At 55.4% G+C, this 27998-nt stretch overlaps 2 protein-coding genes across 13 annotated transcripts in view; both read left to right on the top strand.

The window, feature by feature from the left end:
- Positions 1-14282, top strand: part of EPB41L1 (erythrocyte membrane protein band 4.1 like 1) — a 65285-nt gene extending 51003 nt beyond the window's left edge. For 5 of the 12 annotated variants that reach the window (XM_048321469.1, XM_048321471.1, XM_048321466.1 and 2 more), the window contains 10 exons: positions 309-2903; positions 3438-3545; positions 4730-5128; positions 6499-6591; positions 7004-7084; positions 7271-7333; positions 8253-8345; positions 9169-9249; positions 10123-10239; positions 11340-14282. In XM_048321469.1, coding sequence (XP_048177426.1) covers positions 309-2903; positions 3438-3545; positions 4730-5128; positions 6499-6591; positions 7004-7084; positions 7271-7333; positions 8253-8345; positions 9169-9249; positions 10123-10239; positions 11340-11348 — 3639 coding nt within the window. In that variant the 3' untranslated portion in view covers positions 11349-14282. The remainder of the gene's footprint in view (positions 1-308; positions 2904-3437; positions 3546-4729; positions 5129-6498; positions 6592-7003; positions 7085-7270; positions 7334-8252; positions 8346-9168; positions 9250-10122; positions 10240-11339) is intronic. The other 7 variants (XM_048321476.1, XM_048321475.1, XM_048321474.1 and 4 more) reach the window with 4 other exon arrangements.
- A 1324-nt stretch (positions 14283-15606) lies between these two features.
- AAR2 (AAR2 splicing factor) lies at positions 15607-21799 on the top strand. Its single transcript, XM_048322014.1, has 3 exons — positions 15607-16412; positions 17958-18187; positions 20680-21799. The coding sequence occupies exons 1-3, from the start codon at positions 15665-15667 to the stop codon at positions 20845-20847; spliced, it is 1146 nt and encodes a 381-aa protein (XP_048177971.1). The 5' UTR covers positions 15607-15664; the 3' UTR covers positions 20848-21799.
- Positions 21800-27998: the final 6199 nt, after the last annotated feature.

The following is a 27998-nucleotide window of genomic DNA, read 5'->3' as shown; positions in this document are numbered from 1 at the left end:
GCAAAGCACTGTCCCCAGAGAGGCCACACTGGCTCAGTCCCCAGTGTGGCATCAGTCCCTTACTTGCAGTCCCTCTCTCTATCAATGAGTTCCAGGCTCTTTGTACAGAGCCTCAACTCTGGCTTTGATAATAACAATAATAATAATAATAATAATAATAATAACAATGACAATGATGATGATGATAATGATGACGATGACGTAGCCAGCCCTGTGCCAGGCAGACCAGCTGTGCCACTCGTGCCAGCAGCAGTCGGGGGTCGGGGTGTCTGATGCGTTTAACTCTTCTTGCTCCAATTGCAATACAGGGCTCGGAGCACTGGGTATTTATAGAGAGAGAAGCCCCTAGGCTGGAAGCTGTAGCTCTGAGGAAAACTCTGAGAGCCAAGACAGAAGAAGCACATGCAGGGACCTCGGAGGGGAGCACGAGTGGGAGCCTGACGAAAGTGGAGGTGACAGCAGGGAAAGCCAAGGACCTGGCAGGCCAGGAAGAGCCAGCAGCTGCAGCCTCGGATACGAGGAAGAGAGCCAAAATGATTGCTAGTCCCGAGGATTTTGAGTCCGTGTGGGAGGATGAGCTCTATGAGAAGGAAAGCAGGGGGGAGCCCAGCCCGGGGGCGGCACATCCGCTCGCTGAGAGCGCGGAGGGGGAGCCCCAGGAGCCGGGCAAAGGCACAGCCACCAGGGAGCCAGGGCTGCCCAAGCCCTGTCACCAGCCTGAAGAGAGGCAAAGGACCAAGATTTTGGAGCCAGAGCTTCGCCAGGGAGAAGGTGAGGTGCTCTCCAAAGAACGAGCTTCTGCAGCCTTCAGGAAGCAGGAGGCCAAAGTGCCACCCATGGCCCCAGAGCTCCTGAAAATTAAAGTGAAGGCTGGCGACGACAGCTCAGAGACTTCTGCAACCCAGAGGATCATCTACTTAGGAGATCCAGAGGGGGAGGAGAAGGACAGTAAAACACACCTGGTCTTGGGCACTGCTGGGTGGCTTGGCTTGGAGGAGAGACCAGAAGCCCCAGTAAACACATCTGGGGAGGGATCCGGGCACATGGCACCTGCAGAAGGGTTCCAACCCCTCTCCTCAGCAAGTCACCAACACAGGACAGTGTCTGGAAAACCCACCGGAGCACCAGAGCCGCCCGGGATGGGCTGTGATGGGACCAGGCTGGGGGGACGTCCCCTCTCAGGGTGGGAAGAGCTGTCCCTGCAGCCAGAGAAGGCACCTGGTGCTGCGCTGCCTGGGGGAGCACCCACGGGAAGTGAAGCCCTACCGTGTTCCCGGGAGGTGGGACCAGAGGAGACGGAGCTGCAGAGCCCAGTGGGAGGCTTGAAGCCGTGTGGGCTGGCAGGGGATGGCCCCAGGGCTGGGGAGCACAGAGGGAGCCCAGCACGGTCCGCAGACATCTGCCCAGCACTGGAGGGGCTCTCGGGAAGGGTTGGAGCAGACAGTGACAGGGAGGAAAGTGCCAGAGTGGTTCTTCAGATGGAAGAGATAGAGCCCAAGTCGCCTCCTTCACCAGCTGGGTCTCGGCAGGGCCACGCTCACACCGTGGGGTTGGAGGGGGACAAACCCAGTGCTCCTGTCCCTCCACCCCTTCCCCAGAAACCCAGCCCTGTCCCTGCGGAGCTGTCTCCGGGCACGGAGCCTCAGGGCACGGACCTGTCCCTGGGCACCAGCCCTGCCAGAGAGGTGGCCATGCCCAAGGGTGTGAGCTCCTCCACGGAGGTGGCACTACCCAGGGGCACCGATCCTGAAGCTGAAGAACAATCCCAAACTCTGGGATTTGCCTCATGGAAACCCCACCAGGGGACAAGTCCTGTTACAGGAGAACCACCCCAAAACACAGGCACTGCAGCAGAGTCGATCCAGGTCAGACACCCGGCCAGCAGGGAGGTGGCCCAGGACATGGACCCTGTCACAGCACAGAGCAATGTCCCTGCCACCGAAGAGCCACTACAGGAGGAGAAGCCCGTGATCAAAGAGCTCTTCCAGGGCTCAGGGTCAGGGAAGCCGACCAGAGATGAAGGCTCTGGGATGGAAGAACTGTGCCATGACAAAAGCCTTGGCATGGCTGAGCTGCCCCCCAAGGCAGAAGAAGCAGAACACCAGACTGAGACCATCCTGAGAGACGTGCCCAAAGAGGGCCCCGTGGCTGGAGGGCCTCTCCACACTGCAGATCCCACAGCACAAGAGCCACACCGGGACTCGGAGTTTAATGTAGGACAAGATCCACAGAGTGGGAGCCAGACAGTGGGAGAAAGGAGCAGGGACAGTGACCTGGCCCTGGGGCAGCCACCGCAGGATGAGTCTCCTCCCAGAGAAGCTGCTGATGCCCCACACTTCCAGTCCCCTGCAGCAGGATTGTGCCAAGGAAGCGAGACATGCCAGCTCTCTGCCCTGGGGAATGAAGGTGGGGCAGGACAATCGAATGCTGGGACACATCCAGCAGAGCCTGGGGTGTCAGTGTGCGTGGCTGGGCTGGCAGGAGCTGTGTCCCAGGAGCACGGGGGTGCCACCGTGGCCCCAGGAAACCAGCAGGACAGCGAGAGCTACAGGGAAACCTCCGTGGCCTCCAAGATCAAGATGTTTGAGCAAAGTGAAGTGGAGCGAAGGGAGGCCCAGGAGGGACAGGAGTGTGTGCCTGAAGCTGAGACACCGGTGACAGCCACGGGGAAGACAAATCTGGCAAAGGACGTGCCTTTGAGCACCGGCCTCGCCTCACCCCCTGCAGTGGGACCTGTGTCCAGTGTGGGCTCCTTGGCCCTCGGGCAAGGGGCTGCTTCAGGAGACACCTCCGAGCCTTGCTCCCTGAAGGAAAATGTCTCTGCTGACCCCGAGCACGAAGAAGACAGTGCCGACCTGGCCTCGCCCGACTCCGGCTGCGAGCTCACCCTGGCCGAGGCCGTGGTAACTCCACTGAACCGTCCGGACAGGACGTTCGTGCGCATGTTCTGTGGCTCTGCCCCTGTCCAGTGGCTCCTCACACATCCATTGACTGGCAGCAGGCGCTTTGCATCCCTGTCCTCTCTGTCTGTGTGTGTGGTCGGGCTTTACTGGCTGCATGCGCGGCCGCTGCCCAGTCGGTTCATCAGCTTTTGTTTTGCGCCCCCCCAACATTTTGCCTCCCTGGAGAATGCCGCTCGCTGAACCCAGGAGGGGCACCCGAGCTCCATGGCCGGGAGCAGGAGAGGGCGCCGGGGGGTGGCTGGAGGAGCTGGGACTGTCACGGGCACGCAGCCCCGGCAGCGGCGTGCCCACGCTTCCAGCTTCACCCCTGCATTTTCTACGTTGGTTGATGCCCCTTCTTGCTTAGCTCCCACCCTGCCCTGCCTTCAGCAAGCTGGTGGCCGGGTGATGGAGCAGCTTCCCTCGCTCTTGTGAGCGCTAGAGCCACTCCTGCAGAGTTCATTTCCTTCCGACTAACCCTTTTCTCTAATCCAGAGCAAATCTCAGGAACCAAGTGGGGAAGAAAAGGATTTATGTGACCCATCAGTAAAATCCAGCCTGAAAGAAGAGAATGTAAAGGCTGCTGTTCCAGTGGTCTCGCAGGTCTCCGTGCTGTTTTGCTAAGTGCTTCTCCCGGCAGTGCGAGCGCTCGCCCCGCGGCCAGGGCTGTGCTGCTCCTCCGCTCCCCTTGCAGGGCTCTCTGTATGTATTGGTCAGACACACACCCCCACACGTGTCTGCAGGCGTGTTCCTCCGGGGCTGCTGGACACCCTGTGTTTCCCCCATACCTCTCAACCTCCCACCGTGCTGAGGGAGGGATGTGCCGGCACAGCCCGGCCGTGGGGGGACGGCTCTGGCTGCAAACGCTCGGAGCAGAGGCCAGGAGGTGGGGTTTCCTCTGGCATCGTGGGGTTTCCTCTGGCATCATGGGCTTTGAGCTGTTCCTAAGGGACAACTGGGTCTAGATTTCCCATGGCTTCATGGCAAAGCGTGGCAAGGGGACACGTCCCCTCCGATGGCGGAGTTGAGAGGTATGTCCGTGTCTGGAGAAGAGTGGATGGAGGGAGGTCATCCCTTGGCTCTGGCCGTGCTGTCAATTACACTGACCAGGTCACCCTGAGACTCACCTGAGGCCTCTGGAGGGGCAGGTGGTGTCGGTGGGGCAGACTCACCCCAGGGCAGCTGTTGGGCTGCACCTCCCCCCGGGGTGATGCTCCGCAGGATGCTCAGTGGAATTGGCTCACTCCTCCTCAGTGGAATTGGCACCCTCCTTTGCTTCTCCCTCACCGTGCCTGGCTGATGGGCCCTTTCCTTTCAAACTCTTCTCTCTTTCTTTCCCTTGTTTGTTTTTTTTTGAGTCACTGACATCCGATAGCCCTGCGTCTGAGCTCTTTCTGAATGTCTCCTATCAGACCCATTGTTTTGCATCCATCTGCTTCCACCAGTGCACTGAAGTGCCTCCAAGCTGGCCGAGCTTTTTTTCCGTGTGACCGAGCCTTTTTGAGATGATTTGTTGCCACCAAACTTTCGGCACAATCCAATTGAGTCGCCTTCTCTCCCCCAGCAAAGCCGCTGCTGTCAGAAAGGTTTCGGTCTCCATGCTTCAGTTGTGTTTGACTCTACTCTGTGGATGTTTGCTGCAGCCTTCCTCTTCCTCCTCCTCCTTCTTCTCCTCCTCCTCCTTCTCCTCCTCCTCCTCCTCCTCCTTCTCCTTCCCGCCGTGTCCCCGCCGGCGCTGCCCCGCGGTGCTCACGGGCCCCGTCTCTCCACGATTGTGTCTCCTTCAGAGAGCGGGCGTGAGGGAGGGCCCCGAGGAGAGGGTGAAACCGCCCCGGCACAGGGCCCCCGAGAGCGACACTGGCGACGAGGAGCCCGATCAGGAGAAGGACTCGGTGTTCCTGAAGGACAACCACCTGGCCATCGAGCGCAAGTGCTCCAGCATCACGGTCAGCTCGACCTCCAGCCTGGAAGCAGAGGTGGACTTCACCGTCATCGGGGACTTCCACGGCACAGCCTTTGAGGACATCTCCCGGAGCCTGCCCGAGCTGGACAAGGACAAGAGCGAAACAGAGGACGAAGGCCTGGTTTCCTTCCAGCACACTGACAAAGTAGTTCCCGGACTGGAAGTGGATGTCAAAGGCAGGGATAAGGTCTCCCAGCCCAGCCCAGATGTCTCCCAGCCAGAGGTACACAGGGACGCCCTTCACTGGGACTGGCCCGGTGCCATCGTGCCTCCGTGTCCCCTGTGCCCAGCACTCCCGGCGGGTTTGGAGGAGCATGCTGGCTGCCCCCCTGCTCCTGCACGTGTTCTGTGTTGCATGGCTCTGTCACGTGCTTCGTGCATCTGCTAACCAGGAGAAGTCACTGTCACCTCTCAGTCCCTGCGTTTGGCTGTCCCGCCCGTGGCAGCATGCGCACCACAGGGAGGGCACGTGGCACTAACCACCGGGGCTGTCCTCGTGTCTTGCATGAATTCAGTGACCAGTCTGTGTAGTGCAGAGCCGTGTGCTGCCCACTAACCTCTCTGGTCATGCTGGGGCCGGGAGGGCTTGGCCTCGTGGAGCCGCTCACGGAGGGTCACTCTGTGCTGGGAGGGATCATAGCAGGGCTAACAAAACTGCATGTGCATGTGTGTGGGGCTGAGTGCACGCAGGGGCCGGAACAGCAGAACCAGCCCCAGCTCCATGTGGCCTTGTCTCTGTGCTGGGCCAGGGCCACCTCCAGCCCAGCCAGCCCAGGGCAGCCTCCAGCCCTGCAGGTAAGTCCCCAGCGCTGGCCAGGGCTGCTGAGGTTAGTCCAGACCTGCTGAGGTTAGTCCAGACCTGAAGCCAGGAAGGAGCTGCAGAAATACAGGGAGCTGTCTCTGAGCCAGCCTGGAAACCCTGGTGTGGAGTGTCCGGTGCTGTGGCCGTGGGGGATCCGCTCCAGGGCCGGTGTGGGCAGGGCGCTGTTGGCTCGGGAGTACTGAGCACGGGTGAAGCATCCCCTGTGCAGGAGCCCTTGGCAGCTCCAGTTTCCTGCAGCAGGGCAGTGCTGGCAGCCTGTGTCCACTCCCCAAGGCTCCGACACCCCGGGTGTATCCAGAGCCACCAGGAGCTGGTGCAGATCACAATAAAATGGCTGCAGCACATGGGGGAAGCTGGTCTGGTGGGTCTCACTTAGCTTTTGAAGAACATTTTGTCCTCATCCATGGTGTCTATAAATCTACCCAAAAAATCCCAGGGACAGAGCAGCAGGCCTGATTTGGGGTGTGTGGGTCACAGGGCACTATGGGTGGTGCCCATCTGCCCAGGGCAGCAGCCCAGCCCTGCTGTTTGCCCAGGCAGGGCTCGGTGTGACACTCAGAGGACACCCTGTGTGTGGCACCTGCGGAGGAGCGGGGCAGGGATGCTCTGCCACGGCTGGTGCACAAGGAGCACAGAATCAGAGTGGTTGGGTTGGAAGGGACCTTAAAGGTCATCTCTTCCCAGCGCCCTGCCATGGACAGAGCACTCAGGGCTGTTGGCATCGTGCCCCAGGGCCTGCCTCTGCTGACTCTGTGCTGTTTCTCCTGCAGCCTTCAGCCCCAAAAGCGGACGCTGTGATGGTGAAGAAGCCCGAGGCAGAAGGCTCCGCTCCCCATCGGGTCAGCACCACAGACATGGCCCAGGTGACGTGGTGGCTCCGTTCCCATGGCCCTGCTCCCCAGAGCCCCAAAGAGGCTGAGCCCTGAGACTCCCCAAAGCCTCAGCCCACCAAAGCCTGTCCCTGGCAGCAGTGCTGGGAGGGTGGGGCCTTTGTGGGGTGGCTGGGGGCCTCTGCTCACCCTTGGCTTGCTGAAGTCCCCAAAACACAAGCTAAAGCCCACGCAGAGATATTCTCTGAGTGTCTCTGGCCCCACCTGCCATGCCACTAGGCAGTGCTGGCACACAGGAACGTCTGCAGTGGGTGACAGCTGTCTGTGGCCTCACGGCCCTCCCTGGCTTCCTCTGGCAGCAGGGATATGGCCAAACTGTTCCTGCAAGCGTCACCCACTCCCTGGTGGCACCTCCAGGCTCACCTGGTTTCCTTTGCCCCGGCAGGTGGATGGAGGCACCCCGGGGAGCAGGGACACCACCACCACTGCCCAGGCTGGCACCACAGAGACACCGCTGGCAACCTCAGTAAGCGGGGCTGGCCCTCCAGGGGTGGGGAGCCGCTGTCCCCTGCGGTCCCTCTGCTCCAGCAGGAGTGACCGGGGCCAGCTGTGCTGGGGGGACCCTGCCCCATCGGGGGTGTCTTTGGAGGGTGACACCTGCTGGGTTTGCCCCATGCACCTGAGCCAACGTGGCTGTCTGTTCTTCTTTCAGGATCACGGCACCAAGGCTGGAAAAGGGGCCACTCCCAGCACAGACCTTCGCTCCCTGTCTCCGGTGAGGGGGAATGTGGTGCCACCAGCCAAGCCAAGCTGGGGAAGGCAGCCCTGTGGGTCTGGGATTGGGTGGGATTGGTCCCACAGGGCCCCGTGCCATGTCCCCAGCACTGGTACCTGGCTGATGTGTTGGTGCTGGGACGGGCAGAAGGATGCTCACAAGGCTGGGGAGCAAGATGTCAGGAGACCCTGACCTGTGGGCTTTTTCTTATGCCAGCTCCGTACCTTGAGCACCTGCCTGAGGAGGATAATTCCCAAAAACACCCCAGTCCCTGGTGCAGTGGGCTGAGATGCATTCAGCCCTGGGCATCCTGCAGGGTCACCCAAGGCCACCCACAGTCTCCTGACTCCCAGTGGAGGTCATGGTCACCAAGCACCCTGCCCAGCACAGCCCTTCCTCTGGAAAGGGATTTCTTACTCCATCCCCTTGTTTTGATGGAGTCCAGCCTGGCCAAACACCAGGTGCTGCCCCAGGCTCATCCCTTTGTGCTGCAGGGAGAGCAGAGCTGGCACTGGGGATGGGGTTCCAGTGCATCCTTCCCAGCCTTTCTTCCCGGCCTTCCCAGCCCTTGGCAGGCACAGTGGAATGGACACAGACAGAGGCAGCCTGAGAGCTCTGTCTAGAGTGGCTCTGAGGGAGGGTGAGGAAGAGCCAAAAGCTGCCTTGAGACTCTCTATCTACTGCAGAGGCCCTTTCCAGCAGCTGTGGGCTTGGAATACCTGTGGAAACCTCTCCCTGTCCCCCCCAAACCCTCGGTGCAGTTGGAAACACGACTCAGTGCCTTTTTCCCTTGCCATGCTCTCCCCTCCCGTGCTTGGCTGAGTGGGTGCATCCCAGTGGGAAGGTCCTGGCTCTTTGGGAGCTGGCGCTGGGGGCTCCCCCACGATGTCCCCTGACTCCACCACTCCGTGTCCTGCAGATCTCTGGCGGCTCTGGGAAGGAGGTGCTCACCAGCATATTCAGCGCCACTGCAGAAACGCTCTCCACTTCCACCACCACCCACGTTACCAAGGTGAGAGCAGCTCCAGGGCTTCCTGAGAGCCACTGGAACTAGGGCATGGGTGGATTTATATTGTGCTTGGTACAGCAGAGAGGGCCCCTCTCCTTCCAACAAGCCCGGAGCTGTGCGCTGTCCCATGGGAATGGAGATCCCACAGAGTGCTCCGTGCACTGTGCCCATCCAGCCACGTGTGACCACAGCAGACAGGCACAGCCAAGGATGTGCATCCAGCCAGGGGCAGGCCAGGGGTGGGAAGTGAAGGAGATGAGGCTGCAGCAGAGGGTCTCACCCACAGCCATTGCATCCCCAGATTAAATATATGCTCTTCTCCCGGGGAACAAGGGGCAGGATGAGAGGAAATGGCCTCAAGTTGCACCAGGGGAAGTTTAGATTGGATATTTGGGAAAATTCCCTCACAGAAAGGGTGGTCAGGCACTGGCACAGCTGCCCAGGGCAGTGGTGGAGTCCCATCCCTGGAAGGGTTTCAAAGATGTGTAGCTGTGGCACCTGGGGACGTGGTCAGTGCTGGGCTTGGTGATGTCAGAGAGCTTTGCCAGCCTCAGTGGTTCTGTGATTATCTACAGAGACAGCAGCAGCTCAGTGAGGAGCTGAGCAGCAGGAGGGTGCTTGGTGCCTGCCCCCAGCCCTTCTCCTTCCCCCTGTGGGCAGCTGTGTCTCACAGCTCTCCCTGAGCCAAGGGCAGTGGGAGCTCTGCTGACCTACAGGGCAGTTGCTGAGGGGATGCTGGTGCTGTTCCTGCTCCTGTGGCAGAGTTCCCCCTGCCTGGAGCTGGCTGCTGGGACAGGGGGTGAGAGCTGTCCTTCTCCTCATGCAGACTGTGAAAGGGGGGTTCTCCGAGACCCGGATAGAGAAGCGCATCATTATCACGGGAGATGAAGATGTGGACCAGGACCAGGTAGGAGCAGGATGCCCTGGCTTTGCCTGATTCTGGCTGTCTCTGGATGCAGCACTGCATGTTTCTGCCTCTGGCTGAACCTGTTTACCCCTTTTGTCCAAAAACTGACCCCTGAGGCCCCAAACCTGTCCAGCAGGGTGGGTCCCCATGGGTGCAGTGCCCCTCAGGCCATGTCCCACCATGAAGCCGTGGCAAAGGTCACATCCCAGTACAGAACACCGGGATGGCATCACTTTTTTACAGCCATAAACACATTTCTAGGTGCCCTTTCTCTGTTGAAATACTCCAGTGACCCAGGTCACCTCTCTCTTCCAGCACAATCTCACTGCAGGTTGACTCTCTCCATGTGTGGTGTTTTGCCTCTGCCTCGGTGTCAGAGGACAAAGAGTGACACACTTTTGTGATGAAATAACAAAGACTGGCACAAGTCTTTAGGGCCACAAGGTCATTTTCCTGTGGCCTCACCGTTCGGGATTTGTTGCTTAAGAAAAAAAGGTAAAGAGATAAAAGTAATTAAAAGGCTCTAAAATAATTTTTGGAATTATCATAATGAATTTGATAATTCCTGTAGATTTTTCTAGTGTTTTCCTTTGCCCAGGTTTCAGTAGCACCTCTGTACAGAAAAACTGCACAGAAAGGCAGCACATGAGAGCTCCCAATGGTGGATGAATTCCCAGTCATGCTGGATTCCCATGCTGGGCTCCAGCCTCTTCTGCCAGGCTGCTGTGGGTTCAGCTCTGAACCCCAGCATCCCTGTCCTCCTGAAATCCCACTGTGCTCCCTGGAATCCTCCTCAGCTGCTTTCTGGCTGCAGTCAGGGAGGATTACAGGAGAGGGAGGATAAATGCTCTCTCTCACCCTTCTGCTTTCCAGGCACTGGCTTTAGCAATCAAAGAGGCAAAACTCCAGCACCCTGACATGCTGGTAACCAAAGCTGTGGTGTACAGAGAAACAGAGCCCTCTCCAGAGGAAAGGGACAAGAAACCTCAGGTAGGTGGAGAAGCTGCCAGGTGTGATTTACACCTGCTGGGTAAGGGGGGTGTAACAGGTCATGGTCTCTGGTCTCACCACCACAGGTGTTGGCATGGTGGCTCTGAGCACGGCCACTGGGTTGTGGTCAGGAAGCCACCACCATGCCACCAAAAGCAATGCTGTGCATGTCACCCTGCTGTCCTGCTCAGCACAGGGCTCTGAGGCATTTGATGTGAAAAGGAAAGGACCTGCTCGTCCCCCTGGGCTGGGGAGGGAATGAGGGCACCTGAGGTTTGTGGGTGGGCTGAGGAGCTTGGCTACAGGTTCTGCAAAGCCAAAGTGTCAGACCAGTGCTGGCACAAATGATAATTTCTGTGCAAGAACCGTACAGTTTCTTCAGTCCCCCTCGGATCCCCAGGCTGAGGTTTTATACACACACAGGAGCAGGCAGCAGCACACAAGGTTTGCACCTCCCTGCAGACACCCCAGAGCTGTCACAGTCCCAGACAATTCCCCATGGCTTGGGGACTCCTGCCCCACACTAAACCCCCTGCTTGACCCCATTGCGCCTGTCAGCCAGGAGCTGCAGCTCCTCTGGGTTGGCACAGCCACCAGACCCCTGTGTGGGAGCAGTGGGCACAGGGGTGGAGAGGACAGGGGACAATTCTGGGGGCTCTGGCAGCAGCCAGGCTGCAGGTGCGTCTGGAGAGGCTCCTCGGAACTGGGATTTTCCATTTCTTTATCGTATGAAGGTTTTGATTGGCAGCTTTTAAGCCTGGAAAAGCGACCAGCACTGCAGCTGGGAGGGTCAGGGGAGGCTCGTGGAGCTGCCTGGTCCTGTCCCACAGCACAGACAAGCACAGACATTCCTGCATCCCATAGGATCCACAGTTTTAGTTGAATGGCTTAAAGGGAGGGAGCAGCAACTCCCCCTTACATCCCCCATGCACCAACACCAGCCAGTGCCTGAATTCCTGCTAATTACCAGAGCTCCTGCTAATTAAGTGCAAACTGTGGCCCCAAGTGTTTGCAAAGTCTCTATCCAGTGCCCTCATCCAAAGAGGAGCCTCCACGGATTGGCACTCCGTGACTTGGTCCTTCCCATCTGCCTTGCACAGGAATCTTGACCAACATGTTCCTGGAAGCCAACATCTGTATTCCAACCTGGAGAACAGGGGAGAAGAAGCCTTCATGCTGGATTTGTCAGCAAGACATAGACATCCTGGCTGCAATGTTCATGGCGAGAGACAAAAATTTTTAAAAAAGGAATAGCAAATATATTATATATATATATACATACATACATATATATATATATATATAAACAGGAAACAAAATGCATCCTTGCACTGCTGCTATATGCTGGAAATGAATAGCAAACAACACCACCAACAAACAAAGCCAACCCTCTGCAGATAAATTGAAGAATTTCCTGGATTGGTGATCAAATCAGATTTAAAAAGTCATAATAATAACAATAATCTCGGTAACAATACAATTAGCCACCATCTTGCATGTTACATGAAAGGACACACAATCATGAGTTCATTTGTTGCACACTGAATGAAAAGGAAAACTGCTTTGCAACAAAGCAAGTAAGCAAACTGAAGTAAAAAACCACAAGCAGAAGCAAAACCATTCCCCACCTCTGGAAAGAAGAGAGAAAAACATTCAAGTTATGACCTTAGAGTTATTTTCCAATTCACAAGTGTCGTTTCGCCCTTCTCCTCATTCTATGCTGGTTTTTTGCATTTTTTTGGGGGTTCTGTTAACTCTTCCCCTTCCCTTCCTTATCTTCTCTGTGCACTTGTCCAACCTCTTGTTCTCTGAAGGTATTTAGAAATGGGTTTCATTTCAAACAAAGCCAATGATATGTACATGGCTTCTCATCTCTAACGAGCAGCCTGTGGGGTTTCATATGGATGTGCATTTCAGTTCTGTATATTATTCTATATAACGGAGGGGGAGGGAGGGAACAATGCTGAAATAATTCAACAGCGCTGGTACAGACGATGCCGACATTTTTAAATTATTAACTCTTGGATTGACTGTGGTTGGTGTATTTGGAGACTCTTAGATCACACGTGGGACTCTGAGTCCTGCAAGAAGGGAATGGGGAAGGTTTCGGCTGCTGCTGGTTGGGGGGAAGGGGAGAGGGCGACAGGAATGTCCTGCTGGCTGATCTGCAGTGTGTGGTGGTGAGGAGGGGGGGCAGCGGTCACCTGGAGGGGCAGGGAAGGCTCCAGCTCTGACAGCCGTAAGCAGGATGGGCTCCCAGCCCCCCCAGAGCCACGGGATCAGCTGGGAGCGAGGTGGGAGCAGCCGCAGGGCTCATGGCTCCCCTCCAGCCCGCAGAGCCGTGCCGGTGGGTGGGGTGGGTTTGCTTTGTTTCTGGATCCCAGTAATGGAGTTACTTGAGTTTTGTAGTAGGGTCGAAGGCAGAGGGGCTGTTTGTGCCCTGCCTCCCCCACTACCCGGGGTGTGATGGCAAAGGGCTGGGACAGCGCTGGCAGGGCCATGGCAGTGCTCCCCCGACCTGCCTAGGGATGGGCAGTGGAGGGACCGTGCTGTGTCCATCCCTGCAGTGTCCCCAGCAGGCCAGGCTGCACGGGAGAGCCCAGGAAGTGTCAGTGGAGCTGCTCCCAGCTCGGCCTTCAGCCACAGGCTCCCTCCAGGGCTGCCTTTGGAAGGGGACCGTGGGCCAAGCCCAGGGCCCCGTACACTGTGAACCAGGCAGTTCGGGTAGGCTTGGAACCAAAACCAGAAAGGAAAGGAAAGAAATGGGTTTCCTTCTCGGAATTGTCTCTAGCTCCTGCAGAAACAGAAGGGCCCATGATTCTGCACCATTTTGCCTTTAGTCTTTCACCCCTCACACAGACTGTGCCCAGGGACAGGAGCGTTCTGCCAGCTCCTGCCAGGGCTCACAGGATGCCCGAGCAGGAGCGCCCGAGCCGTGAGGATGCCGTGGGCAGACCCTACTCCCACCCTCGTTGTCCCAGGAGGGAGCTGCTCCTGGCAGCTGCTCACCAGTTGCTCACCAGTGCGTCCCTGGGGAGTCTCTTCTCCTGGCAGAGAGGTTTCTCCTGCAGGCGTGGAAGGCAAGAGCACGGGGGCTGCTGCCAGTGCCAGCACCGCTCCCCAGCTCCAGCCACGCGCCCTCAGAGAGCACAGCCCCAACCTAACAGCACTTAAGGCAGTAGCGAAGAGGCTCCTTTTCTCTTTTGTTTTCCCAGTGCACCCAAGCCAGCCGTGCCAAGCAGTGGTGCTGCCAGGGGTGGTGAGGGCCAGGGTCTGGGGTCTGCCTGCCATGCTGGTGTTCACCAGTACATGGCACAATTCAGACTCGGGGGAGCCCACCTGGCTTGGGCACCTCCACAGCCCAGCCAAGGCCACCGGCACCCTCCAGACTTGCTTTGGTGCTGTGCACAGTGTGGGAAGCGAAGGTTCCCGTGGGAATGAGCAGCCTTTCAGAGTTAGGCTCCCTGTCTGTGCGCTTGGACTGCCGTGAGTTCCGTTTGCAGTGAGCAGCCCCTGGCTCCCCCAGCGTGTTCATGGGTGGCAGTGTCCAAAACATTTTTTTTCTTTAAACTAAAAAGAGGAAAAAAAAAAAAAAGGAAAGAAAAAAAGCTCACTGCTTGTTCTCCTGGCGAGGTGTGGCTTTCTGCTGCTCAGCCCCAGCCTGCCCATCACCGCGCTCCGTTTCAGATAGCTGGCCACTGCTTGTTTTCTTCCAGGGGCCTTTCTGTGGAAAGGGGTGGGAGACACGAGTGCCTGTTTTTACCCAATCCCACAAATTCATTCTGAACCTGGCCTGCGATTGCATGAGTAATAATAACGGTAACAATAATAATAATAATAATAATATTTATTTTTATTTGAGAAGCACCTTACCAACCAACTGCAACACTCTGTTGTTCCTTCACTAACTCTCCTTTTCTCTTCCCTTGTTCTTCCTCTCCCCCTTTGGTCATACTCCTTTTCAGTGCTCGGTGGTGTATGCGTGTGTGCTCACTGTTCTTGTATTCAATAAAAGTGAAATAAATGTGTTTGATGCTAAATCAGCCTGGGGCCTTGGTGGACTCTTTCCTACTGAGAGGATGGAGAAATGAAGGGGGAACCTTGGAATGAGGGGCACTGCACATGGAAATACAGGGCTTTGTCTAAAGAGAAGATCGTAGAAATCATGGAATCCCAGAACAGTTTGGGCTGGAAGGGAATATAAAGCTCACCCTGTTCCATCCCTGCCATGGCAGGGACACCTTCCACTGTCCCAGGCTGCTCCCGGCCCCAATGTCCAACCTGGCCTTGGACACCTCCTGAGATCCAGGGGCAGCCACAGCTGCTCTGGGCACCCTGTGCCAGGGCCTCCCCACCCTCACAGGGAACAATTCCTTCCCGATATCCCATCCAGCCCTGCCCTCTGGCAGCGGGAAGCCATTCCCTGTGTCCTGTCCCTCCAAGCCCTTGTCCAAAATCCCTCTCCAGCTCTCCTGAAGCCCCTTTAGGCCCTGGAAGCGGCTCTGAGGTTTTCCCGGAGCCTTCTCCCAGCTCTCCCAGCTGGGTGAACACCCCCAGCTCTCCCAGCCTGGCTCAGAGCAGAGGGGCTCCAGCCCTCGGAGTATCTCTGGCCTCTTCTGACTCACTCCAACATCTCCACGTCCCTCCAGTGCTGCAGACCCCAGAGCTGGATGCAGTTCTGCAGGTGGGATCTCACCCCACCAAGGGCAGATGAAGATGCCAGGGCGGGAATTGCGGCTGGTGGAGCCGGGAGCAGTTTCGTGTCGCAGGTGCTGAGCCTCGGACACAGCGTGGGCAGCGAAGGTGGCTGTGAGAATGCTCAGGATGCAGGGAAGTGGTGGGAACTGCCCCTCTCTGGGGACCACGACTCTGTCTGTTGTCCCAGGAGGGAGGACGGGGTGTTGGGACAGTGCCTGTCCTGCTCAGGGCTCTGTGTGTCACGGTGAGGGTCCCCGTGTGTCTATCCCGGGGGAGCTCTCGGTCCATCAGTCCCAGGCAGGGCTCTTGTCCGCCTGTCCCGCTGCGGAGCTGGGAGCACGGGGAACCCAGGGGAATGGTAGCCAGCTGGGGGGGGGGGGGGGGGGGGGAACTGGGGACCGGCTTTGGGGACAATGGGCCAGTGGGGAGCAGCCGCCAGCCATGGAGAGGCAAAAGGGAACAGCGCCGGGCTGGGGGCTGGGAGCGGGGGATGGCCGAGGGGGGAAAAGGGACCGAGGCGGGGATGAGCGGAGGCAGAGAGCGAACCGGGAGCAACCGCGGGCCAGTGCCAGCCCGAGCAGCCCAGCCCGGACACCTCCCCACCGTCGGGCGGGGCCGCGCGGCGCGGAAGCTCCTCCCGCCGCCGTGCCGGAACCGCCGGCCCCGGATATCCGGGCAGGGCCGCTCGGTGCCCGGTGGCGGCGGGGCCGTTCGGAGCGGCGCGGCCATGGCGGCCCTGCGGCAGGACCCCGAGCTGGCCCGGCAGCTCTTCTTCGAGGGCGCGGCCGTGGTGGTGCTGGACGTGCCCGAGGGCACCGAGTTCGGCATCGACTACAGCGCGTGGGCCGTGGGGCCGCGGTTCCGCGGCGTGAAGATGGTGCCGCCGGGGCTGCACTTCGTGCACTGCAGCGCGGCCGGCGCCGGCGGGCGGGACGCGGGGCCGCGCTCCGGCCGCTTCCTCAGCCTGCGGCGCCGCGAGGTGCGGGTGCTGCGCTGGGACCCCGCGGGCGAGGCCGTGCGGCCCGAGCCCCCCGAGCAGGGCGAGGCGCTGCGGGACAGCCTGCGGGAGCTGGACCCCTTCCTGGGGCCCTACCCCTACGAGACGCTGAAGAAGTGGGTGTCGCTGAGCAACTTCATCAGCGAGGCGGCGGCCGAGGAGCTGCAGCCGGAGAGCGGCCAGATCTGCGCCTTCGCCGAGGTGCTGCCCGAGGCGGCGGGGCGGCACACGCGGGACCGCGCCGGACAGCGCCGGCCGCCGCTGGGCGCCGAGTGCCGCAGCTACGCCGAGGGCCTGGCCCGGCTGCCCCGCATGCGGCCGCGGGCCGGCACCCAGATCCGCTTCTCCGAGCTGCCCCGGCAGGCCTTCCCCGACGGGGCCACCCCCGAGGAGATCACCCGGCACAGCATGGACCTGAGCTACGCCCTGCAGCGCGTGATGGAGCAGCGCTACCCCGGCCGGCCGCTGGGCCTGCTCGGTGAGCACCGACTCATTGCTGTGCAAAGCCACGGCTGCAGGGTGGAACCTGTGCCTGTTCCCGGGCGCGCCGCGGTGTCTCTTCAGTGCAGCACAGAAGTTTGTGGAGTTTTTAGCAGCCATAGGGGCCGTTCCCATTGCCTGGAGGAGACTGAGGCCAGATCTCCTCGGGGGCTGCAGCTCCTCCCGAGGGGCAACTGCGATCTCTGTTCTGTGGGAGCAGGGAGAGCACCCGAGGGAACAGCTGGAGCTGTCAGGGAAGATTTAGGGTGGATATCAGGAAAAGGTTCTTCCCCCCAGAGGGTGCTGGGCACTGCCCAGGCTCCCCAGGGAATGGGCACGGCCCCGAGGCTGCCAGAGCTCCAGGAGCGTTTGGACAGCGCTGCCAGGGATGCACAGGGTGGGGTTGTTGGGGTGCCTGTGCAGGGGTAGGGGTTGGACTGGATGATCCTGTGGGTCCCTCACAGCTCAGGATATTCCGTAATTCTGTTCCCTGACTGGTGTGAAGACATGGTGCTGCAGCCCAGATTGCCCCAGATTAAGCCAAAAGCAGCAGTCACGGTTGGCCTTGTGTCTGGCACTTTACCTGTTAAGTGAACTTCTTGTGGACAGATCTTACAGAGTCCTGGGTGCATCAGGTGGGGATGGACACCCCTAGACCCTTGTTCTTGTTTGGCTGGGGAGGGGTCTGGGCCTCCCAGCTGGTGGTTCTTGGTGCAGTGACCGGTCCCTCCCTGGCGCAGCTCCGTGTGTGCTCCATGTGCTGCTGGTGATAGTGGCAGTGTCCGGCTGTGCCACCCCTGCTGTGGGCACACCAGACCTCCCGGAGCTCAACTACTCTCCAGCCTATTTTACAGCCTGTGATACAAATAAATACTGCATCTGTGGAAGTCCTGGAGTAGGGTTTGGTTTTGTTGCAGGATGGAGGGAGAAGCCCTCCCAGCTTCCCAGCTGGAACCCAGGTTGAGAATAAGCCTTTGTTTGTCCTTTTTTCCATTTTTTGTACATTAACATTATACAATTTATTCTTTTTCAAAATTATCAAAGACAACTTTAGGATGCAAAGAGAACAAATTACCTTAGGGAAAGGTAGCAAAGCAGTCGATGCCAAGCATCCACTGCAATGAACCCTGGCTCTTAGTTCAACAAGGCAAACACACTTGTTGATGCATTGCTGACCTCTCCCAGAAATCCAGGACAGTGGCATTTGCAGTCCCATGTGACTCTGGGCACTCAGCACAGGCAGGCTGAACACTCACAGCATAACAGCAGGCTCTGGCTTGAGTTTGGCTTGTGGTTTGGTGTTTGCTGTCTGTAAAGTCTCTCCAGTGCTGATAATCACAGTCACAGGTGACCTGCCCCATTCTGCTCTGCTTTGCTCCAGCTGGAGAGTAGCACAGGGTCAGTGTTTGGAATATGAATGCACTTTGCAAATGCCAAACCAGGGGTTGTACATCATTTGCAGAGCTTTGGGGAGGGCACGTTCCCAGGATATCTGTTTAGTGTTACGTGCTTTGTTTTGTTTCCCTTCTCTGAACCCACACAGCTGAGCTGCAGTTTGCCTTCATCTGCTTCCTGATTGGGAACGTGTATGATGCCTTTGAGCACTGGAAAAGACTCCTGAACATCCTGTGCCGATCAGAGGAGGCCATAGGGAAGTACCAAGACCTTTACATCAACCTCATTTCCGTGCTGTATCACCAGCTCAACGAAATCCCAGCAGACTTTTTTGTGGACATTGTCTCCCAGGACAACTTTTTAACCAGCACCTTACAGGTACCTTTGTGGCTGTTCCCTGAGAAGTGGGAGTGGCAGGAAGGGCATAAGGGGCATCAGATTAGGGAAGAAGCTGCCAAAGGAGTTAAGTTTCGTGGGAGACGGGAGCCTGCCTTAGCACTCAGGGATTTTCTTTCACTTTTTCCCTCTGTTATTCAGCAAGAAGTCCAGCTCAACAGCTACAAGAGAGGCAAGGCAAGTGCAATGTGATTTCTGTTTAATTTTTTCCAAAATGCCATTCTTTCTTAAAAACAAAAATCAACACAAAAGACTTTGGCATAAAGGACTGATGATGCTGATTTTTGGGCAGCTGGAATGGTTTGCTCAGTGTGCAGGGAAGCTGCAGCAGAACGTTATTGAGCTAAGGCCACTGATAGCATTTAAGAAGCTTTTCCATTCCTTAGCACAGCCGAGGATTTCCTGTAGTCAGGTTCTTATCCAGAGGGAATTTATGGTTATTCCAAAATGCAGAAGATGCTCCTTCTGCTGAGACGGGGGGGCAGGTCTGTGGCTCAGCCCCAGTGAAACCAGTTACTCCCGCTGATGGTGACCGTGCTGGCAGTGCAGCAAACTGGCTTACTTTACCAAAAAAAAGCCCAAAGCAGACACTCTGATGAAGATGAGCAACAGGAACCAGCCCTGCAGGAAGCTGTGGGCAGTTGTGTTACAGGTGCTCTCAGTTTGGTGCCCTCTCCTTTCCCAGGGAGCAGTTCCATTCCTCTCCTTGTTAACCCCAAGTTCTTCCTGTAGTTTTGGGGAGGGTGGAGGTGTTTGGGTGTAATTGCTGGGTAAAATGTTTGGGGAGGCATTGCTTCAACTGGGATTCTTACAAGTCTCGGGGGGGTTTTAGTTTATATTTTAATTCTGTTGGTAGATTTTTTTCCATCCCACTACAGGACTGGACAGCCCAGCTCTGTTTGCAGCACACTCAGAGCAGTGCTGTCAGTTCACAGCAGTACCCAGAATATGGCAACCAGCCATTCTTTCCCCCTGAGGAGAATTTGGGGAACCCTTATTGCTGGTTTTGGCTGCCTGAGTCTTGTCCACCCCTGGGCTCCATCAGTCTGTGTCTTACTCCCTCAGCAGGAGCTGTGCTGGAGTCAGGATCACCCTCAAGCCCTGGCAGGGGTCACCACATTCCCAGTGCCAAAGAAAAGCCTTGCAGACTGAGCCCTTCCTCAATCAGAGCTCTCCATTTCTCTGCTCCCATGGGATTTCCCCGCAGTAGTGCCAGGGAAGCTCTGGGCCTTTCCTTACCCCCATCTTTACATGCAGACATCAGAATTCTCTGCCTCAGCTGGCCGTGGGCAGATGCTCAGAGCTGTGGGGGAGGGCATTGTCTGTGCAGCTTCTGCTCAGCTCTGGAAGCAGCAACTTTATTTTTGGAGTTTGATCCAAGGCAAGAAGAGCAGAGCACCATCACCAGTGACTGCAGCACTACCAGTGCTTAAAAAAAAAAAACCTTGGTAAAATAACTAATTTAATGTGCAGTTCATTGAGAAGAAGTGGGAACTATAATCTTCTAATCCATTTTTCCATACCAGCAGCATTGCTGTGTAAGAGCTCTGTTAGAAAGAGGCAGTTTTCCAGTAGAGTGAGCAAGGAAAACGCAAATGTTCATCCACAAAGCAACGGACTTTGCTGCTCACTGTCAGTGTTTTACCCAGCTTTCAGTAGGTCTCTCCCAAATAAGAGGCTGCGTTTTCCCCAGAGGAGGTTTCTTTTTATGGAAATTAGTTCTGGATCACAAGTTCAGGAGGAGCAGAATCAGGTTGATCAGAGCTGGGCTCTGGGGCTGGGTGCCGTTACTCACACAGATGCTTTCCCTCTGAGGTGCCAGCAGAAGCTGTGGATCTGGGACACGTTAATAGGTTTGTGTTTGGGGGATGGACGGCAGGGGTTCCTCCAGACTTCAGCACCCTGGGCACAAGGGAATGGCTGTGCTGGGGATAACCAGGCTTTTTCCAGACAGCTCCCATCTCTCTCTTACATTCAAGACCTTTTCATCAAGTTTCCTCTGTATCCTGAAGACTTGGTAATACCATATGAAAAAACGCTTTGGGAGATCTCTACCCATGGAAACAAAGGGTTCAGTTATCTACTGGCCTTTTGAACACTTGCTGGAAATTGGCTACTAGTATTTTAATTTTTTTAAATTCCTTCTGCCAAGACATTTTCCTTAGCTCACACTTTGGCACATTTCAGAATTCCACAGTACAAATTCAGTTACCAATACACTCCTGCTTCAGTCAAAGTTCTTACCTGAGTGCAGACATTTCTGGTGCTGACTCAGTGGTGTGAAGGCACAGGATGGGTTTAGGCTGTGAAGTGAGTGGTGTGGGCTTTGGTTGGGTCCCCCCAAAGCTGGAGTAGTCCCAGGGTGGTAGGTCCTTACCTTGCTCTCTCCTGGTGCTCCCTGGTGTCTTTGTAGGGAGGAGATGTCCAGCTGGTGCCATGGCTGAGCTCTCCCTGACCTCTGCTCATTGTTTCAGGTGCTGTTCTCCTGCACGTGCAGCTCTGCTGTGGATGAGACTCTGAGGAAAAAGGCTGAAAAGTTCAAGGCTCACCTAACAAAGAAATTCAAATGGGACTTTGAGGCAGAGCCTGATGACTGTGCCCCTGTGGTGGTGGAGCTGCCTGAGGGTGTGCAGGTGGACTGAGACAAAGGGTCCTTCAGGAGCAAACAGCTTTTAAAATGACCCTTTCCTCCTCTTCTCCAACCTTGCCAGCTTCTTAAGAGATGCTTCTGAAGCTGATCCTCTTTCTGCTGGAGAAGCAGATGTGGGAAACCCAGGAGGATGCTGAGCTTTGTGAGGAGACCAGACATGTTGGAGGACTTTGAGTGTTGCCACGTGGCTGCTTCGGACACCTTGGGGTTTTCCCAGCCCTTCTGCAGCATCTCCTCACAGAACATAACACCACATTCAAAGTCACAGAATCATTAAAGCTTCAAAAGACCTTTCAATATCACAGAGTTCAGCCCTCAATCTAACACTGCCAAGATCCTCCTGCACTCAGCTGTCCTCTGCATCCCTGCTCCCATCTCCTGCTGGGCTGGGGCTGATGCCCTGCCTGGAGAGCACCTGTGGTGTAGGGGTGTAAGCCCACTGAGTGGTTCTGGCAGCCCAAACCCAGGCTGTGAACTGAAGTTCAGCTCTTGTGGGCTCGTGTTGCACTGGTGTGACCACGACTGTTGCGCTGCTGTGTGGGGTGCTCACTCTGATTTATCTGTTGGGGAGGTGGCTCAAAGCCACGGCAAAATTCCTTCAGTTTCGTACACCCAACACCTCAGTGTCTCATTCCTGTTCCTCCCATTCTGTTAAACCCTTTTGTATTTGCTGCTGCCACTGTTTTACCTGGTGTAAAAGAACGTGGATAGTTTGGTGACAGGAAATAGTTACTGGACTGTACTCGCCCAGGTGTTAAAGAGCAGAGCCAGCATGAGATAAAGGATCAGATTTCCACATGAACTGGATCCCCTGTTTTGTTATAACTGGAAATCCTATGGTTTTGCTCAAAAACAGTGACTGAAAATTAACAGTTTGTGATGGTCGGGTTCCCATTATGAACTGCACTTTTAGCAGCTGAGAAAAGAATATATTTGTACTTCCATTGTGATGGGTATTTTCTTTTTGCAAGGCTGTAGTAGGGACAGCTGATCATAGAATCCCAGAATGGTTTGGGCTGGAAAGGACCTTTCAGACCATCCTGTGTCACTGTTGCCATGGGCAGGGACACCTTCCACTAGCCCAGGTTCGTCCAAGCCCCGTCCAGCCTGGCCTTGGGCACTGCCAGGGATCCAGCTTCTCTGGGCACCCTGTGCCAGGGCCTTAGCACCCTCACAGCCAAGAATTCTTTCCCAATATCCCATGTATCCCTGCCCTCTGGCAGTCCTGTCACTGTCTGACCTTATAAAATGTCCATGTCCCTTCTCTTTATAAGCCCCCTAATATCTCTTTTTATCTCATTTTTATCTCTTACTAGACCACAGAACAGGTGGGGAGGAGTCAGGCCATGAGACCACTGTCCCTCTGTGGGGCAGGAAACGAAGCAGCAAACCTTCAGCTAAATGCAGGTGGAGATGCTCAGAATCCAACTGCACTCCCACTGCACACTCGGAGGGAAAAGGGAAGTGGGCACATAGGAAGCAGTTTGGTGGATGTTGACAAGGTGGGGATGTAAATTTGGGGGGGGACAAGGGTGGGAGTCAGCAGGAAGGAGGGTATGTGTAAAAGGCAAGCAGCAGCATGGAATAGAGGAATATTTTCTTGCCCTTCCAAAGCCTTAGGTGATGACAACGCTGCCCCTTCCTCCCGCTGAGATGAATGTTGTTACTGAAAAGCGAAAAGAGAGACTGTGTAAATGCACAATGCTGCAAGCCAACCAGGTGGGATTTGCAGCTCTGGTTCCGTGCTGGATTGGGCTCAGGAGCATTGTGCAGGGGCACTGAGGCGTGAGCTCCACCCACCTCCTCTCCTGGGGAGAGCTGTCCAGCTGTCCGGCTGTGCCAGGGGGCAGACTGGCACCATTCCTGCCTCTGAGCTGTGCTTCTCCCACAGGCTGGGGTGGAGCAAAGCCCTGCTCAGCCCAGGTGAGGCTGATCCCTTGGGAATCAGTGAGCTGGGTACCCCCATGGCTGCACTGATCCTGCAGTCACTGTGCAAAGCCCAGAGCGAGCATATCCACCCCCAAACTGCTCTTCCCGTCCTTCTCCCTGCTCCCACAGGCTCAGCGATGTTGGACAAATCCGAGTTTTCAGTCTTGGGGAGTTTTCTGGTGTAGAGCCCCTGGGCTGTCCTGCACCACACCAGAGACTGCTGCTTTCATCCACCTTGCAAATTCAGACATGGAATGTGCTGCCTGAAGCTGTGGGAGCTGCCTGAGGCTGTGGGGAGCTGCCTGAAGCTGTGGAGAGCTGTCCGAGGCTGTGAGGGGCTGTCCGAGGCTGTGGGGGGCTGTCTGAAGCTGTGGGGAGCTGTCCGAGGCTGTGAGAGGCTGTCCGAGGCTGTGGAGAGTTCTCCGAGGCTGTGGGGGGCTGTCTGAGGCTGTGGGGGCTGTCTGAAGTTGTGGGGAGCTGTCTGAGCCTGTGAGGGGCTGTCTGAGGCTGTGGAGAGTTCTCCGAGGCTGTGAGGGGCTGTCTGAGGCTGTGGGGGCTGTCTGAAGTTGTGGGGAGCTGTCTGAAGCTGTGAGGGGCTGTCTGAGGCTGTGGGGGGCTGTCTGAGGCTGTGGGGGCTGTCTGAAGTTGTGGGGAGCTGTCTGAAGTTGTGGGGAGCTGTCTGAAGCTGTGAGGGGCTGTCTGAGGCTGTGAGGGGCTGTCTGAGGCTGTGGGGGGCTGTCTGAGGCTGTGAGGGGCTGTCTGAGGCTGTGGGGGGCTGTCTGAGGCTGTGGGGGCTGTCTGAAGTTGTGGGGAGCTGTCTGAGGCTGTGGGGGGCTGTCTGAGGCTGTGAGGGGCTGTCTGAGGCTGTGGGGGGCTGTCTGAGGCTGTGGGGGCTGTCTGAAGTTGTGGGGAGCTGTCTGAGACTGTGGGGCTGTCAGAAGCTGTGGGAAGCTGCCTTCCTGTCACAGCATGGCACTACTCCCTTTTTTTATTGGGAAGAGAAATTACACATTTTGCTCCAATGGCTCACGTGGCTTCCCCTGTAACTTCCACCACGTGCTGCCCACTGCCAAGGCAGCAGCCAGACCACTTCTGCCGGTTTTGGGGTGGATCGGTGCCCATGATCCCGTGTGGCACAGGGGATCACTCCTGGTGTAGTTCAGCAGTTCAGGTTGGGTTTGTGCAGCTGCGAGGCAGCGATGCCTGCAGCCCTCGAGCAGCACCGATCTGTGTGGTGTCACATGTGAGCAGGGGGCTCTTGCTCTTGTTCTCTAAAAGCAAACAAGGTGGAAGGGGGCAGGTGGGAAGGTGTGGAAAGCTTGGCAGTGCTGCAGTTTTAAATCTGGAGTCAGCTCAGGGTTAATTATTTTTTGAACCAGCAACTCTTCCTTGGGGCTTTCTCTTTTCCTGCTCAATGCTAAGTTGAATTTTTGTTCATTGTGTTATAAATAAAGTATGTAATTCATGCTATTATGTATAAAACTGAAATGTAATAAGACCATGCAGAGACAGAGTTTCGAAATCCCTCCACCAGCCTGGCTGAGAGAAAAATTTCACAACACTGAAAGAAGTTCTCTCACAGATCTAATCAATAAGTGAGGATTCCACCTAGGTGGGGTTGGATCTTATCACCGGGACATTGACACCATGACGACTTGATCACCACCTTCTGATATCTACATCTTATCTGAAAAGGAATCGCACATTCCGGGAACTAAAAATAACTGTTCCAGGAACCAGAGATGGCCCATCCATCATCAGAGATGGCCCTTCCATCACCAGAGATGGCCCACTCATCACCCAGGATGGACAACTCATCAGACCCAGGAAAGGCTTTGTGCAGCCCAACTTCGGGACAAGAAAACTTGATGAATATGCTAAAATTACGAGAAGAATAGAATTAATTCAGACTCTGCCCAAAAACTGTATAAGAAGGAACCAGCCGAAGCAGCACTCGTGAACTTGGGAGGTCTGGTGTTATAGAGGTCAGACCTATACGTGTTCACCCAGCTCCGACCCCAGGCTCGGGGCTGCTTTTCTCGATCGTGGCTTTTGAGACCGATATTTTGGTCGCATAATAAATGTTATTTCTTTATAAATTTTGATTGGGCAATTCTGTTTATCTTAATTGCTCAGTGTTTTGCTGTGGCAATTCTGCCTGTCTCTGTCCACTGTGGTTCAGTTCCAGTCTTTTTCCGGTTTTATTAGGTTTTCCTGGTGTTTGTTACTGTTGTACCCTTATCTTTCTTCAGAAATAACACAATAGAAATCCATTTGTGCCTCCAACAACTCCCAGGAGGGAGAGGTTTTTCAGGGTCTCTTAGACACACACCACCTTTGTTTGGAGCAATGTTTATATCTGCCACTGCCTTGGCAGCTGGGCATGGCCTGCACCAGCTGCTGCAGATGGACTGGCTGGCACCGAGCTCCTGGAATATGGAAAAAGATGGAGTGGAGCTCCTTGATTCCTCTCTCTGAGAAAGGAAATAATTTACCCCTGTTACTGCTGGCAATTGTCAAACAGCCACAGAGCAGCGTGTGGGGCAGCCCTGGCCCTGGCAAAGGGATGTGCTGCCTTTGGCCACTCCTTCCTGGTGTGCTCAGCTATTCCACAGCCACTCCTGAATCCTGCACCTCCTGTCCTGCTTTGCGCTGGGATTTGGGAGCCTGTCCCTGGAGACAAGTGTGGTACAAACCAGGGTGGAGCTGGAGCAGGGACGGGGATGCTGCAGGGAGCATGGGCTGTGCTGGAGCCTGGGATTAATGCACAGGAGGCACTGACTGCGCAGGGGCCTCGTTAGGACAGCGCTAATGACGCAAGGCAGCCTCGATGCAAATGAACTCCAAATGGGTTAATCAATAGGAGGAAAAAATCCGTGGAGCCGCTGCTTTGGGTGCCCTGGTCCCACTCCTGCCCTGCCCGTGTGTTCCCAAGGGAGGAGCTGCAGCAGGAATGTCCTACATCCTGCAGGGTTGGCACCTTCCCCTTGCCATGGAGCTGAGCAGGGGCTCCAGCAGCCCTTGGCCACCGCAGCTTGAGGGGCTGCATGCACTGGGAGCCAAAACCCTGAGCCACAGCTCCTGCCAGGCCTGCAGACAGACGGCTGTCAGTGATTGAACACGGTCTTTGCCAGGTACTTGCAAAGCCAAATTTTCTTGCACAAGGCACATCTTTATATACTGTTACAAACCAACAGTTCAGCAGCTACACAACTTCAGTTTCTAAGGTTACAGGTTTTACATCTCCAACGGCCCCCGATTACAAGCTCCTCGCCCAATCTCTTTGTTTCACCTCCTGCTCTTTGTCTTGCCTCTGCCAGATGCGGCCTGCCCGTCTCTCCCAAGGCCCCACAGCAGACAGAGCCATTCTCCGTGGTGACACTCTGAACCTCCACACCTCCCCCTTTCCTCTTCAGCAATTAAAACCTGCAAAAACTCTATGTCTATGTGGGTCTAACATGAAGGGGGAGGTGAAACCATCGCTCCAGGGTCATCAAAGCTCGTGTTCGATGCTTTTGCGTTCCCTGTCCTCGCGTTGGTCACTCTCAGGTGGCGTTGGTCTTTTCTCTCTGTATGGGCGAATGTTCTTTGCAGGGATCTACTTAGGTCCTGTATCTGTGGAAATACAAGCATAACCTCTCCCCCATGTAATAACAGGGAAAGGTCCAAGTACTTTGCCTGATTCCAAGTCCTTTACTAGGACTGGGGCTTTAATTTCAGTGGCTGCTGCACTCTGTCCAAAATGCCACATTATGGGCAGAGTTTTGCTATCTGAATAACAATTTAAAACATTAAAAACATATAAGGCTTTGTGTAATCTACCTTGAGGTGTTGCACTCTTCATTCCCCCTCTCTGTTGCCCCAATAAGCGTTTTAGTGTACTGTGAGCCTGTTCTATGAGGGCTTGTCCTGTGGGGGAGTGAGGAATTCCTGTGATATGCTGTATTTCCCATGAGGCAAAAAAGGTAGCTAAAGAATAGGAAATGTCCACAGGGCCATTATCTGTTTTAACTTGTTGTGGCACACCTAGAAAGGCAAAAGCAGCTAAGAAACGGCATTGAGCATCCTTTGCCGCTTCCCTTGCATGGCAAGATGGAGATAGGGCTCCTGAAAATGTGTCCTGAAAAGTGGAGGAATGGATGTATTTTAAGCAACCAAATTCAGGAAAATGTGTAACATCTGTTTGCCACAATTGGAGGCTCTGCAAACCTCGAGGGTTAATTTCATGCAAGCTGGGGGTAAAATGATAGCGCTGGGAGCCAGGGCATGCAGCAATAATGTCTTTAGCTTGTTGATATGTGAGTGAAAAGGATCGTAGCAGGGCAGAAGCATTTTGGTGGAAAAAGGAGTGTCTTAATTTGCTTGGGCAAACTGATTAGGTAACACCTCTATTGGCAATGTCAAAAGGTCTGCTTGTCGGTTACCTTCTGCAATAAAACCTGGGAGAGTTGTGTGTGAGCAAACATGCATAAAACAAAGTAAGGATTTTTGCGGTTATCTAAAAGAAAAAAAGCTTCTGGAGACAGGGAAAAAGTAATGGGTTAGTAATTTCTCGCAAAACTGCAGATTCAGCTCTTTCAACAATTCCTGCAACACAAAAGGAACCTGTGATAAGATTAAAGGGAGTATCCCACCTCTCAAAAGCACGCACAGCAGCTGCCAGTTCTGCAATTTGAGGGGAACTTGACACAATAGCAACATCTGGTGTCTACTGATGGGTGTCTGAGTCCATCCACAGAAGCACAGATTTATGTGGTAGTTCTGACCCATCAGTAAAGACTGTCAGGGCTTGCAGAGGAACTTCAGACAGCTTCGGTGTGGCTAATAAGTTGAATGAAACAGTCAGCAAGTGGTGTGCATGCGGATGTGAAGTAAGCTGACCTGTAAAATCACATGAAGCTATTTGTAAAGCACCTGAGTTTTGTAGTAACCACTGCAAGTAAGGTGAAATCACAGGCAAACATATCTGCATAAAATCTTGTCCTGCTAGAGCAAAAAGGCGGTTCCACGCTCTGATAATTAACATGGCAAACATTTCATGCTGTGTGGTAATAGTTTTTGTCATTTGATGTGGTAAAAAGACCCATTCAATAATTAGCAGGGGATCTGGTGCAGAAGGATCCCATTGGTAAATTAAGGCATATGGCTGTTTTGCTGGATTCAAAAGGATTAGGCAAAAAGGTAGTTCTGGGACATATTGAGATGCCTGCCTTT

This window comes from Corvus hawaiiensis, chromosome 17 (genome assembly GCF_020740725.1).
Source record: "Corvus hawaiiensis isolate bCorHaw1 chromosome 17, bCorHaw1.pri.cur, whole genome shotgun sequence".
In the NCBI taxonomy this organism is placed as follows: domain Eukaryota; kingdom Metazoa; phylum Chordata; class Aves; order Passeriformes; family Corvidae; genus Corvus; species Corvus hawaiiensis.
Note: the sequence above shows the minus strand (reverse complement) of the source record. Positions and strands in the feature narration are given on the sequence as shown.

What these genes read in the sequence shown, in the direction of transcription:
- AAR2 (XM_048322014.1), top strand. Translation starts at nt 15,665, where the DNA reads ATGGCGGCCCTGCGGCAGGACCCCGAGCTGGCCCGGCAGCTCTTCTTC. An exon ending in CCGGCCGCTGGGCCTGCTCG is followed by an intron (nt 16,413 to 17,957) that starts GTGAGCACCGAC and finishes GAACCCACACAG; the next exon opens with CTGAGCTGCAGTTTGCCTTC. An exon ending in TTTTAACCAGCACCTTACAG is followed by an intron (nt 18,188 to 20,679) that starts GTACCTTTGTGG and finishes TCATTGTTTCAG; the next exon opens with GTGCTGTTCTCCTGCACGTG.